The sequence below is a fragment of the Microtus ochrogaster genome, unplaced genomic scaffold (assembly GCF_000317375.1).
Source record: "Microtus ochrogaster isolate Prairie Vole_2 unplaced genomic scaffold, MicOch1.0 UNK29, whole genome shotgun sequence".
Lineage (NCBI taxonomy): Eukaryota > Metazoa > Chordata > Mammalia > Rodentia > Cricetidae > Microtus > Microtus ochrogaster.
The window spans coordinates 517471-532041 of record NW_004949127.1 but is presented as its reverse complement, the minus strand read 5'-3'; the positions used below and the strand labels follow the sequence as shown (position 1 = coordinate 532041).

General features: G+C 41.2%; 1 protein-coding gene across 4 annotated transcripts in view; it reads right to left on the bottom strand.

Annotated features, from left to right (window-relative positions):
• Ubr5 (ubiquitin protein ligase E3 component n-recognin 5) overlaps positions 1-14571 on the bottom strand; it is a 111066-nt gene that overhangs the window by 26820 nt on the left and 69675 nt on the right. For all 4 annotated transcript variants that reach the window (XM_026789773.1, XM_005368109.3, XM_026789774.1 and 1 more), the window contains exons 23-38: positions 12637-12788; positions 11802-11897; positions 11298-11421; positions 10616-10713; positions 9434-9582; positions 8955-9046; positions 7352-7498; positions 7143-7261; positions 6939-7065; positions 6726-6855; positions 5565-5725; positions 5227-5466; positions 3156-3279; positions 2285-2396; positions 591-722; positions 23-280 (exon numbers count right to left, since the gene is read on the bottom strand). In XM_026789773.1, the coding sequence (XP_026645574.1) occupies positions 23-280; positions 591-722; positions 2285-2396; positions 3156-3279; positions 5227-5466; positions 5565-5725; positions 6726-6855; positions 6939-7065; positions 7143-7261; positions 7352-7498; positions 8955-9046; positions 9434-9582; positions 10616-10713; positions 11298-11421; positions 11802-11897; positions 12637-12788 (2261 nt within the window). The remainder of the gene's footprint in view (positions 1-22; positions 281-590; positions 723-2284; positions 2397-3155; positions 3280-5226; positions 5467-5564; positions 5726-6725; positions 6856-6938; positions 7066-7142; positions 7262-7351; positions 7499-8954; positions 9047-9433; positions 9583-10615; positions 10714-11297; positions 11422-11801; positions 11898-12636; positions 12789-14571) is intronic.

Sequence of the window (14571 nt, the reverse complement as noted above, 5' to 3'; positions counted from 1 at the left end):
ATGTCCCAGTTTTCAGACTTGCCTGCTGGTGTAGATGTGCTGGACGGAGCTGTGCCAGTGGCTCGCTGGTGTTGCGTATTACGAACAGCCCACTGCATGGACCGAGGAGCCTGGGCAGCCCCGCTAGCATGCGAGCTGTTGGTGGTTCTTTCTAGCGGCTCATCGAGCATGAAGGTCTCCTGCTCTATGTCATCACTCTGGCTGCTGCTGCTGTCAGAGTCACTCGAGTCATTAGACTGAGAGTCGTCTTCAGAAAAGAAGGCAGGAACACTGCTTGCTCCTAAGTTATAAATTTTAGAAGAAAAACCACCATAAGCCCTTTGATAATTAACTTTATCATGTACCACCTCATTCAAGAAAATATTTAACAGTGCTAAATGATATGAAGTACTGAGAAAACATCATAAAAATAGTGAATGAGACCAGACTCTTTTTTTAAAAACTTTAAAATTAATCTGTTACTGGGGAAAAAAAAAAAGCTGACCAGAACAGTCAGAGAAGAAGAAAAGTACAAAGAGCCTCTAGTTACCCATGCATGTAATACAGGATTTACAGATGCGAGAGGCAGCTTCTCCCATGAGGCAACGTACCTGCTTCTGAGCCAGCGGTGGCTGCAGTGACCACACTTCGGCGACCACTGGCGTTATCTTGGTTACTATGGTTACTTTCACTGTCGCTTTCTGTTTCAGCAGCTGCTAACAAATCTAGCTCCATGTCACTTCCTAGAAAAGTATTAAATAATAAGTCACCAAATAATGAATACAGATCTGACAAGGCAGTATATTGTCCCAGAAGGAGGAACGAAGAGGGCACACGGGTGAGTAAGGCACAGAAAACCCAGAGATTGGGAAGAGCGGCTCAAGCACTGTAAAGAGTGGACTTCCCGCAGAGCCTAAGGGCTTGGGTAAGGCCCCTACCCACGTTGTCCTACTTTCATCTATTCCCTCAAAAGGGAACTTAAAACACTTATAAAATTAATTATAATAATGCAGTTCAGTTACCTTAAACACAAAGTCAGAGATTAATACCTGGTCGTTAGAGACCGCATGGGACAGAGCTGCACAGAGAACTAAGCACACAATGCTACTATCTCGGAGAGAGGATGCACTATTTTTCTTTCTCTCCACTGGAAATTCCTTTGTTAAATTATGATTGATTAATTTTAGAGGTGAGGTGAATAAGACAGGATCTTGCTAATATATAACCCAGGATGGCCTTAAACTCAAAATCCTACTGCAGCTTCCAGAGTGTTGATTATTTTACCATTAAAGTTTTTTTTTTTTTTTGAGAAAACAGGACTGTGTGGGTTTAGTAGGCACAGGTACTAGTTACAGTTATACTAAGGTCTGAAATCTGAGTTCAGACTTGTCACTAATCTCTACACACAAGTTGTGGCACATACACATTTGTACTCACAGATCATACACACACTGGGTTTTTTTTTTTTTTGAGGGGGACGAGTGGAGACAGGGTTTCTGTGTTAACAGTCCTGGAACTCGCTCTGTGGATTGGGTTGGCCTCGAACTCTGAGATGAGCCTGCTTATGTCTCCCAAATACTGAAATTAAAGGCATGCACCACCATGCTTGGCTAAATGAATACTTTTTATTTATTTGGCATGGCAATAAGATGGACCTCTGTATAGAGATAGAATAATAACTAGTGGGGATGTGTTTTCTACTTTCCCCATGTGGGTCCCTAGCACTGAACTCAGGAAACAGGCTTGACAACAACAATGCCTTACCTACTGAGCTATCCACCAGCCCCAAATAGGAAAGAATGAAAGAGTCGGGTGGTGGTGGTGGCGCTCACCTTTAATCCCAGCACTTGGGAGGCAGAGGCAGGCATATCCCTGAGTTTGATGCCAGCCTGGTCTACAAAGGGATTTCCAGGACAGTCAGGGCTGTTACACAAGAAAACCTGTCTCAGAAAATTTAAATATATATAGACAGACAGACAGACAAAGTAGCAGGCTAGGTAGAACGCTTGCTTAGCATGCTTGAAAGTCCCAGCTGGATCCCCACCATCAATAAATTTGGCACAGTCACACACATCTTAGAACCCTAACACTTGGGAAGGTGAAGCAGGAAGATGAGAAGTTCAAGGTCATCCCACCTACACTGAGTCTGAAGTGAGTCCAGGATACAGAAGAGTTTTTTAAACAAAGAGGGGGGATGGTAAAATTATTTTGTTATGCTTTACTTTGAAGCACACTGCAAAGCGGTTTAGGGTAGGGCAAATGAGGCTTCTCTCTTCCACCCTAGTAACTCCCAAAGCCTGCATACCATCTTCATCGTGTTCATCGTGATGCCCCTCAGCCTCAGCATTCTCTTCCCCGTGCTCTTCCTGTTCGTCGTGGTGATCCTCCTCTCCAGCCACGCCTTCCACCACCTCAACCTAAACCCAGAATCTTATTGTAGACCATTACAGCACATAGCAGACCTCCATCTCTACCAGTTTCATCCACAGAATTAGTGAAATAAAGTGCAAAGCACTCTAGAATAAGGAATTCTAAATTTATACTATGTAGCTTTAAAAATAACTTGCTAATGGAAATCTATTATCAAAAATTCTATCAGGGTTGAGGAGATGTCTCAGAGGTTAAGAGCACTGGCTCCTCTCCCGTAGATCCTGAGTTCAATTCCAGTAACCACGTGGTGGCTCACATGGGTCTGTAATAAGATCTGGTGCCTTCTTCTGGCCGGCAGGCATACATGTAGCAAGAACACTGCAAAAAAAATCTATCAACATATCTGACAGATTTTAATTTTTCTACATGAACAGAACCTTACAATTAGAAGTATGAAGCTGTTCTGAAGCATCGGGAAAGGGTTGAATTTCCTCTGTACTTCAACCATTATAAAATTCCAATTTCCTGCCTCTCAAATATTAAAACACTATTTCAACATTAAAACTATCTTTACTCTTAATTGTTAGGTAAAAAAAACAAGTTTATGTGTCCGGTTTCCTGGTACTCAAAAGAAATGAAAGATTACTGACACTGCTGTAGTACACAGAGCCACGAGTGGGTATAATAAAGTCCACGGGTTGGATGGAACACGGGGTAGTTTTAAGCTACTATCATTAATATTGAAAGTGACTGTTCTTCCCACCAAATTAAAGGGTGTCATCTGCATTTAAAACAATTAAAAATACCTCCTCCACATCTGCTGAAACAATATCATCCTGTTCTTCATCCCGGCCTCTGACAGGCTGTGACTGGCTGATGCGTCTCTGCTGTGGATTCCGGATGATGTAAGATGACTGTGATTGGCTGGAGCTGGAAGGAACGGGGTTGGTGAGAACGCTACTTCCACACCTAAGGCAACACACGGCACACTTTTCCCTGGGATGTTTTATGGAGCTCCAGCCTTATATTCTTCTCTTCCTCCAATATCCTCAGATGCCGAACACTCATCCATTAGCAGATACAGTTTCTATTTTGTACCAGCTTGTGACCCATGGACTTGCTAGTGGGTGGGAGGGGACGGGGAAAAATCAATATATAAACCATATCCTAGAACAGTAACAGCCAGAAGCAGAGTGCTCACAGTTTCGCTTCTCTTCAAACCTGACTTGAAATAACAAAAGGCAGATACCCTGCACAGTGACAATCACTGCATTAAGTTTTACACAGACCAGAAACTAAAGATGTGATATTAAGAAGTCCTTGGTAATTTCAACTGGATTCAGGAACAATATAAAGGAAATTAAAATTAAATGATGTTACGATGGAAAACTTTGCTGGAGCGATGTCTCAGAGGTTAAGAGCACTGGCTGCTCTTCCAGAAGTCCTGAGTTCAATTCTTAGCAAACATATGGAGGCTCACAGCCACCTGTAATGATATGGTGCCTTAACATACAAGCAGGAGGTACACTATATACATAATCAAGATTTATTAAAGAAAAAAGATGGAACTTTTATCTTCCCTCATCTCAGTTTTCGCGAGAAATGGGAATCTAAGGCATTATCTGAGAGCCACCTGAGCAACAGTGCCTCCACAGGAGCAGTTGGCACCTGCCAACCAGGAAGCTCAGAACCTAGAAAATAAAACAAGATTTTTTTGTTTGCTTTTGTTGCTGTTGTTTTGGTGTTTGTTTGGAGACCGGGTTTCTCTGTACCTTTGGAGCCTGTCCTGGAACTCGCTCTGTACATCAGGCTGGCCTTGAACTCACAGAGATCCGCCTGCCTCTGCTAGGATTGAAGGCATGTGCCACCATCATTCGGCACAAGACGCATTATTACAGACGTACAGGAGAAGTCAAGAGAAAAAGCTCTACAGATGAAGAGACCCACCCGCCTCTGCCTGCTAAGTGCTGAGGTTACAGGTGTGCATCACCGTGCCCCGTCAAAAAGGTATTTCTGAACACTGCAAAATTATAGGATTTCCATATTAAAAAACGACTCCGCCAGGCATGGTGGCTCATGCATGTCATCCCAGCATTAGGGAAGCTGAGGCAAAAGACTGCCATGAATGAGGCCAGCCTATGTTATAAAGACCAGGTCTTGGGGTATTGCAGGACAACAGGAGCTTGGGGGGCTTAGCAGCAATACTAGTAAGTAAAAGTCAATGTATGTAATGTACTAAATATATTCTTTTAAAGCAACACAAAGTAATCCAGCAATTGGTAGGCTCTTCTCATGGTATTGGGATCAGTATTACATGAATCCAGACAGACCTAGCTGGCAAAATCATGGCAAAATCATGACAATGGGACACAGCTGAGAAATTGTAGAACTTAATTTACAAAGCTTTCAGAAAATGACAATTTGCCAATGGTGGGATGGTGACAGAAGAGCTTTGTTAGGTAAAATGCCAGATAGTCTCCAGAAAAGTCAAGGGCTTGGTACTCAAGACCCTTTTTCTTTTATTGTTCAAGACAGGGTTTCTCTGTGTAGCCCTGGCTGTCCTTGAACTCAAGAGATCCTCCCGCCTCTGCCTCCGAGTACTGGGGATAAAGGCGTGTGCCACCATCACCACACGGCTATTATTATTTTCTTTCTTAATTTCTGTCTCGGTCTATTTTTCACTTAGTAGTGAGCTGTTCCATTTCCCAGAGTTTGTAAACATCCTGTTGCTGACATTCAGCTTTAATGAATGGTGTCAGATACGTACTAAAACATCACTATACTTCCATTAAGGTAACAAAATTAGACTTGAGAAAAATTGTTTCATCTGTTACTCAAAAGCACAACATAACATTTCTATACTAAGAACTAACATACCTGCTCGGCTGGTCTGGTGATGGGCGCGGTGGCAATGGTTCTACTGAAAACAGTTCTTCGCTGCCTTGCATGGCGTCTATGCTGGTGCTGGCCAGTGTAAACGGGGCTGTGGGGCGGGCAATCCCCATTCTGACAGGTACAATCAGAGACTCTGCTACATTGCACAATTCTTCTACAGCATAAGGGAGCAGTGCTTGGAACACACGTTTGCATTTTCCAATTGGCTGTGGGATAAAATTGCTAGAGCAGAAAGGAAATACGAATCTGTGAGCCCTCTCATACATACATTACCATTGTTACACTGGAAATGTGTCCCAACAGTATTTTAAATGCCTTACTTTTTCTTTTTGGATGAAGCCATTTCCACACTAAGAATGACAAACACTCTTGCCACTGACCGTAGAAACCTCATTGTCACAGCGATTGCTTCTTCTCGGCGACCAGGTGTGTATTTGTTCTGGAGTTCTTTTACTAAAGTGCCCAGCAGAGTATCTAAAAGCTTTAAAAGTTGTAACCGTTCTATTAATGCTGAGATGTTTCAGAGATGGTTAAATATTAAGTACACTGTTCTGATACTTTCTAAATGTTAATAGTTCCCCAATAAAATGTTAAAAATGATGCTTGTGCACGTGTGTGTGTGTGTGTGTGTGTGTGTGTGTGTGTGTGTGTGTGTAGGTAAGACACAACTTGTAGGAGTTGCTCTTGTCCTTCTATCACGTGGGTCCAGGTTATTAGACTTTGGTAGCAAACACCTATGAATTGGCTAAGCCAACTTCCCAGCCCTCATAACAAACTCTTGAAACAAACCATCTTCCAGAGTCGGTAATTAAGCAACACAACTCCCACCATGTGTATGGCAGACAGTGATCCCAAATGGATACTATCTTGTTTTTTTGTTATATAGTCCTACTTACACTCATCTTGATTATTTAGAAGGGAATATAAAATACGTAAAATCAGAAGAATACACACACATATGTAGCACATTTAACAAAGTGCAAAGTAGATTAAAATATCTGGTGATAAAATTTGTAATTCCATATCTACTAAACCACTAATTACTTTCTAATCTTTCCTATGCATAGTTTATCAAACATTATCAACTACAAATACCCAATTTCATGTTGTTTGTCTTTTTAATGATACGTATAACAATATTTTTTTTTTTTTTTTTTTTTGGTTTTTCGAGACAGGGTTTCTCTGTAGCTTTGGAGCCTGTCCTGGAACTCTCTTGGTAGACCAGGCTGGCCTCGAACTCACAGAGATCTGCCTGCCTCTGCCTCCCGAGTGCTGGGATTACAGGCGTGCACCACCATCGCCCGGCTGTATAACAATTTTTATATCAAAACATTTTGCATTTCATTTCAGTAAATGGCTAGGCTGTGATGTAAGTCTACTATGATTAAATTCACTGAAGAATTTTACTTTGGAGGGAACCGGGTTGATGGTTGTAATCAGAAGTTATCAGCATGAAGTCTACTGAGAATCAATGAACTCACCAAAATATCAGCTGTGCACTTGACGATAAGGCAATGGGTGAAACAGTCTAGCCGAATTGTGCCGCTCTGCTGATTGAGGTATACCTGCTCTTCCGGCAAAAGATGGCCTATCCTACTGCTAGCGCTTAGACTAGAAAGAGAAAGAACACACGGTAGATAGCGACATTAACACAGGAAGCAGGGACAGTTTTAAGTGTTTGAACAGATACATACGGGTCTTTATTCTCCTGTGATCCAAACATAATCATAGATCTTAAAGCATTCCAGTCCTGCAGGACTCGCTCTAGTGCAAGCTGGGCAAACCTTGGTGGCTCTAAGTCGTGGTCAGGCATATCTGAATCTGAGAAGAACGAGTGGGTCAGACAAACATAAAATCCTTGGCTTTGCACACAAGTTAGAAATGTTCAAGACGCTCACCTTCAGGACTGGCTGTTTTCCGGTTACGATCCTCCCTGATTCGGGGCGGCCTGTACTGACAGTGCTCCACTGTCTGCCTGGCAACAGTCTGTACTAAGAACAGCAAGAGGTGCTCTCCCCTGAAAGACAGCACGTTGTGAGTGAGCGAGGTACACCATATGCCGAGCTCCTTCCATTGGTCTATTCTGCATCCCAAGAATTCTACTTGCCTGCTGTTTGGTAGGGTGACCAGATTTGTAGCAGTGAGCAGGCGGTAGAGGAGGTCGAGACGAGCAGACTTCTGCCCGGCAATCAGAGTTTTACACTTGCATTTCTCCCAACAATCACAGTAGGCTGTTGGTGAAGTCCGCTTGAGTCTATAGGAATTCACAGAAAAGTTCATGTATAGAAAACTTTAAAAAAAGAGAGAGAGACCTGCACTGAAATGAGGGCCTACAACATGATGAAACTAGAGAACTCTGGTGTATGTTAAAAGGCAAAGTGTAACTTTTACAAGCTATATACAAGAAAGATTATTTAAAGGTATGAAATCTAGAAAGCAACACTAAAATTCCTATTAAGAACACAGCATCCGGGAGGGGGGGAGGAATGGGAGGTGGTGGCGGGGAGGAGGCAGAAATCTTAGATAGATTAGATAGATAAGATAGATAAGATAGATAGATAGATAGATAGATAGATAGATAGATAGATAGATAGATATAGATAGATAGATAGATAGAACCCAGCATCCTGTTGTCCTGGATAGTCACTCCCATCTGGGCAACCCTCTGACCACTGTGGGCAGATGCTTCCTGCGTTTCTTTCACCTGACAGGACTGCAAATGCTGTCAGAACAGGAACTCCTGCTCCCCCACCCTGGAAGTCAGCAGGGCAGTGCACACACTGACCGGCCAGCATGGACACACAAACTGAAGTGGGCTTTACGTCTGTCTATGGGGCAGGGTGAGTCAAGGACAGACGAGGGGCTACCCTGTCCACAGAGCATGTGCAAACATTAGAGGACAATCTGCAAGAGTCTAGCCTCTCTTTACATTATGTGAACCTAGGGACCAAACTCAGGTTCCCTTTGTAGCAAGTGCCTTTGCCAGCTGATGTGTCTCAGCACCCCAAATGGAGGGTTCTGATAGCGGCATTCTATGCCCTGTGCCATCTATAGCGGGGTTCCTGCTGGTAACACTGGGACACAAGCTGTACTGCAGTCTGTAACAACTAACAAACCAGCTAGAAGGACTCTACCGTGGAATAAAAGATTAAAACATTTAAAACATAAACAAGGTATAGATCAACTTATTCAGCATAACACATTTAACAATGCTGGGGAGAGGGAGTTAAAACTGGCTGCAGAATACAGATGAAACTTTTCTGTAAACATGTTTAGAAGCACTAATCTGAATAATATTAATCTGAATCTAATTATACATTCCTTAGCCTACTGTCCTGATTCTGGTTAAGGAGGACTACCAATAATAGAAAACAAGTTATTCGACAATACAAAAAAAAAAAATCGAAGACCATATTCCTTTACATATAAACTGAACTGCGAAAAAACCTCAACTTTCTAAATTTTCTAAACTATGCCAACAATCGAAGCATAATGTAAGTGTTTTGCACGGCAACATATGCCTAAATAGCTTCTGAGAAATGGAGCTATATGGTGGTGGTGCACACCTTTAATCCCAGCACTAAGGAGGCAGAGGCAGGCGGATCTCTGGAGTTCAAGGCCAGCCTGGTTCCAGGATGGGCTCCAAAGCTACAGAGAAAGCCTGTCTCGAAAAAACAAACACAACAAACAAAAAATGCAGCTGGACTTACTTGCAATCGTGTCCTTTATGACATACCCTCGCGCATTCTGTGCAGCAACAGAGCGACTCCAGCAATCCGCAGGTTCGACATTCAAAGATGTCCTGAAATTAAAATGGGCCCCAGTTAATGGCAGGGTAACAGTAGGGCACTTGGGGAACAAGGAGAACATGATGAGTGTGCAATGGGCAGTGTAAAAGGGTGAAAACCAAGCACATCGCAACAGTCCACACCCTAAAATAGACAGCAACTATAAAATCTGTGTCAGAAGCCATGGGTCAGAGTCCTGCACGTGGGAAGACTCAATTTTCAAAATCCACCATATTTAATTAGTAATGAATGACCCTTTTTGCCATATTTATGTAGGAACCAAATCAAAATTAATCCTTTGGATAATTTTAAAAGTAAAATAAAATACCAGAGATATTTACACACTTTTAACTCTAGTTAAGGAGGGGAAGGAAACCTGAAGAAGTGCTAGGATGACTTGCCTGGTTAATGTGTTCTGCTCCAGTCCATGTAAAACTGCAGGTGTCGTTGCAACACAGGACATACAAAGGAGAGTCGTCAGGGTTGGTGCCCGATGGGCAAACCATTTCCATAAACACATCCTCCTCTTTTTCACTTGCAGACACTTCAGCTGAAGAATTAAGAACACGGAAATTCATCTATCAGAAAGGACTTAACCACAAGCACAAGGAGGAGCCTTAAATATATTTAGTACCAATTAGTAACCTCTTCTTATTAGTTAAAAAACTTTTTAAGTCAAAATGTGAAAAGTCTAGCTGGAGATGACTCAACTGTTAAGAGCCCTGGATTCTCACCAGGGTCCCCCACACCCACACGCCAGGCTCAACAGTTTTCACTGCAGTCTCCAGAGATCTAATGACCACTACTGGCCTTAGCAGGCATCAGGCACACACATGCTACATAGACATGAACACAAAATACCTATACACTTGAAAATAATTTGCTTAAGTCAATGTATAAGAAAATCCAGCCAATTCTGGAGCAAAAAAGGCAAAACTGACTACATTGTAACTCTCTGTGATGACAACACACACTCCCGCCACTGGAAGCCTTCCTTGGTCCTGTATCCAACAGTTAAGCCTCAAGTCTTAGCCAGGTCTGACAGTGCACACCTATAATCCCAGCACACTGGAGGCAGAACACATATTTGAGGTTAGCCTGTACTACATAGTGAGGCACTGTCTCAAAAAACCAAGACTCTTGAGTCTATGTTTTATTTAGTAAATTACAGACCATACTGCAATTTATTAACATCAGTCTTTGAAAAAAAGATAATTCATCCTTTAAGAACTGGATGACAGAAATCTGATATTCCTCAATTCTTGTTTAAGTTAGATTCAGCTATAATATGGCAGCCTATTATCGCTATAAGCTTGTCATATCATCAATTCAGCATAGACAACACTGTATTACTTTCAGATTTTATACTATCAATTATAAATGTAGTGAAAAATTCATACCAGTTGCTTTTATATGAAGTTTGAAAAAAAATTTAACAAAATTTTATACATACAAAAATTATCTTGATAATTTCAATTATATTTACAAACATAGTTTGAATAATTGCAATGCTATACATGAAGAGAATCTATTCAAATTAAAAAGGAGCAGCTCATTTAGGCCTTGAACTATGCACTAATTACCTTTTGCAATTTTCTGTGCTGTTTCTAAAATGGTAATTGCAGCAGGATAAGCTCGGCCACTTACAGCAGACATGAATGGGGTCATCCCTCTCGCATCCCTAAAATGAGAAGAGCAGACAGGCATAACGGCTCATCGCTTTAAAGTTGGCACTCAGGAGGCAGAGGCAGGCAGACCTCTGTCTTAAAAACACAAATACACAATGCTGCCTTCCTATCTACTAGGAAAGAGGAAGGAGGGAAGCGAGGGAGGGAGGGAGGGAGAAGTGTTCACTATAAACACACAACTCAACTTTTGTTTCAGTTACAGAAAGATTACTCTGTGATGCTATTAGAGAAACAATCTTCTGTTGTCTATGATGGCCCTGATCACAATTCTTCTGCCTCAGCTTCCGAACGGCAGGGATGATACACTATCCATGTCAACACATTCTGTGCTGTCCTCAAGAGAAGCACACACCTTGACCCAACTAACAAGAGCATGGTTTCCAGTCATTCGGGGCCTAATCTCTGACACTGAGAACTCATCTTTTACTAAGAATAATTTAGAGTTGGATTCTGATGTTTTAAATTCACACAAACATGATAGTGGCAGCAGAAGAAACATACTGACAGATTCTATGTTCAGTATCCCACAAGTCAATTCACACAGGGAGTCATCTAAAAAGATGGTCGAGCTTCTTACTTGGCAGAAAGGAGTTCTCGCAGGTGCGGCTGCAGAACTGCACTATCGCAAAGCAGTTTTAATATAAAATGAGCATTTGCCTTTCGATCCTTGGATTCCACTACAGAAGGCTCTGTGGAAGGGCCTGTAATTAAGCAGAATTATTTTAGTATCAAACAGAAGAAAGATCGAGTTCTGAAAAACATACCAGGATATGGAGTAAGTCACTAGAACAATATCTGTAAGAGCAAACTAACTTAATACAAAGAATTTAAGCATATTAACACTTTTTTTTTTTGACTTTTCAAGATAGGGTTTCTCCGTAGCTTTTGGTTATAAATTTTAATTGATTTCCTTATGCATGTATGCAAACACTGTATTCCAAATTATATAGAAGGAAGATTATGTATAGTACAATACTTTTTTTTAAGCAAAGGAAAACATTATCTTAGAGACCAAAGTATGAACTTTATTCAGAGCCTGGATCCGGTGTGTCAGCCCAAGCAGACAGCAGCGAGGTCTTACCTGGGATGGTGGAGGTGCTTGGTCCTTGACCACTGCCAGTCGCTGCTGTGGTAAGAGATCCCACAGCGGGGGCCAGGATAAAATCAATGTCACCATCTTTAGCAAACAGAACAGCAGGTGCATATCATTATGGGCAGCATACCCTTAGCCTTTCTGCTAACAGGCCTTAAGGTTTTCTCCACAAACCAAAGGAAATTTCTTTTCCATACTATAGAAAACCCATTGGGCAAACCATTCATTTATATTGATGTATTATAATCAAGGGGTCATCAAGCCTCTTACCAGCATAGAAATAAATTATGTAAGAGAAGATTCTAAAAAAAAAACAAGCAAACCCCTTAGGCCAATTTCTCAGCTAATGACGTTGGTCACCATTCTACTGTCACCATCTGTAGTAGGAGGCCGCGTGTTGGTTCCTGGCTGCTCAGACCCGAAATAATCACACAGAAACTGTATTAATTAAATCACTGCTTGGCCCATGAGCTCTAGTTTCTTATTGGCTCTTACACATTAATTTAACCCATTTCTATTAATCTGTGTATCGCCACATGGCTGTGGCTTACCAGGTAAAGTTCCGGCGTCTGTCTCCAGCAGAGCTACAAGGTTTCTCTGACTCCGCCTCCTTTCTCCCAGCATTCTGTTTAGTTTTCCCTGCCTAGCTCTGTTCCCCTATAGCTCTGCTATAGGCCCAAAACAGTTCCTTTATTCATTAATGGTAATCACAGAATACAGAGGGAAATCCCACATCAATTTTAAAACTATTTCACTAAAATGTCATTTCTCTTTTCACAATCTTGCCTTTTTATTAAACACTAAATGAAACAAGAGCTCTTACCAGGATCCATTGAAGGAGGGTCAGGAACCCAACTAGGGGGAGCTATGGGGGGTGAAACTGGATCCTGGTGGTCACTGGACGGAGCTCCAGCCTCATGTCTACCCAAACCAGCTGCTCTCAATGAACGTCTCATCATTTCCCGTAATCTCAAACTAGAAGGATATAGACAAAATCAGAACTCATTACCATGTCTAACCTAACAGGAGGTGCACAGGTGCTCTCATCTGAGAAGCTCAGAGCTTCTATAAGCAAACACTCCAGGCAAGGGACTTAAGTACAAACACCAATTCTGTGAGCACAGGATGAGTCAGTAGCGGGCAGAAATGAGTCCAGTACCCAATGGACACTGAAAGCATTAAAGCCCCCACAAACTTTAGCAAAGAGAACAAAAGTTTTAGTGAGGTAACATTAGAAATAATCTTTCATACATACAATTAGGATAAATTTACACCTAAACATTAGAACAAAATTTTTTGGTCCCATTTCCTAAAAATTAAATTGAAAAACAAATATCAATAAAACTACTGATTAGTACAAAATGAATATTAGCCTACTAAATTCCTTTTCTGTGAACTCAAAAGCAATTAAACAAATATCCACATGAGCAATTTTAAAACAAAGAACAATTCACATTTTTTCAATACCTAAAAGACCCCCCCAAGCCAAAAAAAAAAGTCAATGAAACAAAACAAAAACCCTCAACAAACAATACAACTTACACCTTCAAAAAATTAATTAAACTAAAAATGTTACTAGGGCTTGATTTGTTTTCTCCTCTTGCTATATAAAGAAAGAACACTATACAGGTGGTCTACATCACTAAAAAGATAACTACTCAAGAACCCTCATCGGGGAACTGGTACCTTCCTACATACAAGCCTGTACTGTACCTGAATAAAAGCTTACGCCAGCCATACAATCACGCTTAAGACAATAGTGGTTAAGAGAGCACAAATCCCTCCACTGAACCACAATTTTTAAAGCTTCTAAATAAAGAGTAAAAACTCTTATATAGATGGGGATTTCATTTTCCCATGCAGCCATAATCACAAAGATATGACTTCTACTGCGGAAGACCTTGCAATTTATGAGAAACAAAATAAAAAATCTTAAATAATCTTGTTAATGTTTGGAGTTTCCAAATGTAGCTACTATTTAATCTCAGTGTAAATGTGTTTTTCCATATCAACATAGTTTTGCTTTTGTAAGAAAAATTAAGAACATGACAATTTCTTTTAAGAGTCTATTTCCAGGAATGCGTTTTTAGAAACTTATTTGTGGTGTAAGTTTTAATGTCTCCAATAATGTATTACCTATATATTTACTGCCACATATATCTACTCAACATTCTCCCCACCTCCCTGACTTGGAAACCTAAGATCACAAGTTTTTCTAAGACAGAAGGGCAGAGCACCATGATGATTTCAGTCTGTCAGCACTCGGAGAGAAAGAGCAGGTTTCTTCCCAGGGCAGAGCACACCAGTGACTGTGCACTGCACTGAGATGACAGCCGCTGGGGCGCCAACATGTTCTACTCAGAGCACGGGTGGGAAAATGTAGGAAAGGGAAGGCGCTGCAAATAACCTGAAAATAAATGTGTGTTTGGGGCTTATTAAGAAAGAGTGCTCATTCCAGGGTCACAGTGAAAATGCCTACTGGATAAGAAATATAAAATTACGATTGTAAGGGAAGTCAGGCGTAAGAAACAGAAGTAGTGGCAAACTAGAAGTACACATGGTCATCTAAAGACATCAGAAAGCACATGTGGTGTATTCTCCAACTTCTAGCTTGGTGTACATTAGAATAAATGAAGGTAAACTGAGATCATAGCCTCATCTTGAACGTGCAAACTTCCCAAATTTGTTGTTATGATGTAGTCAAGTCAATATTAAATGAGGGGTCATTCCTTGTCATTTCTTAAATTGTCCTTAACCT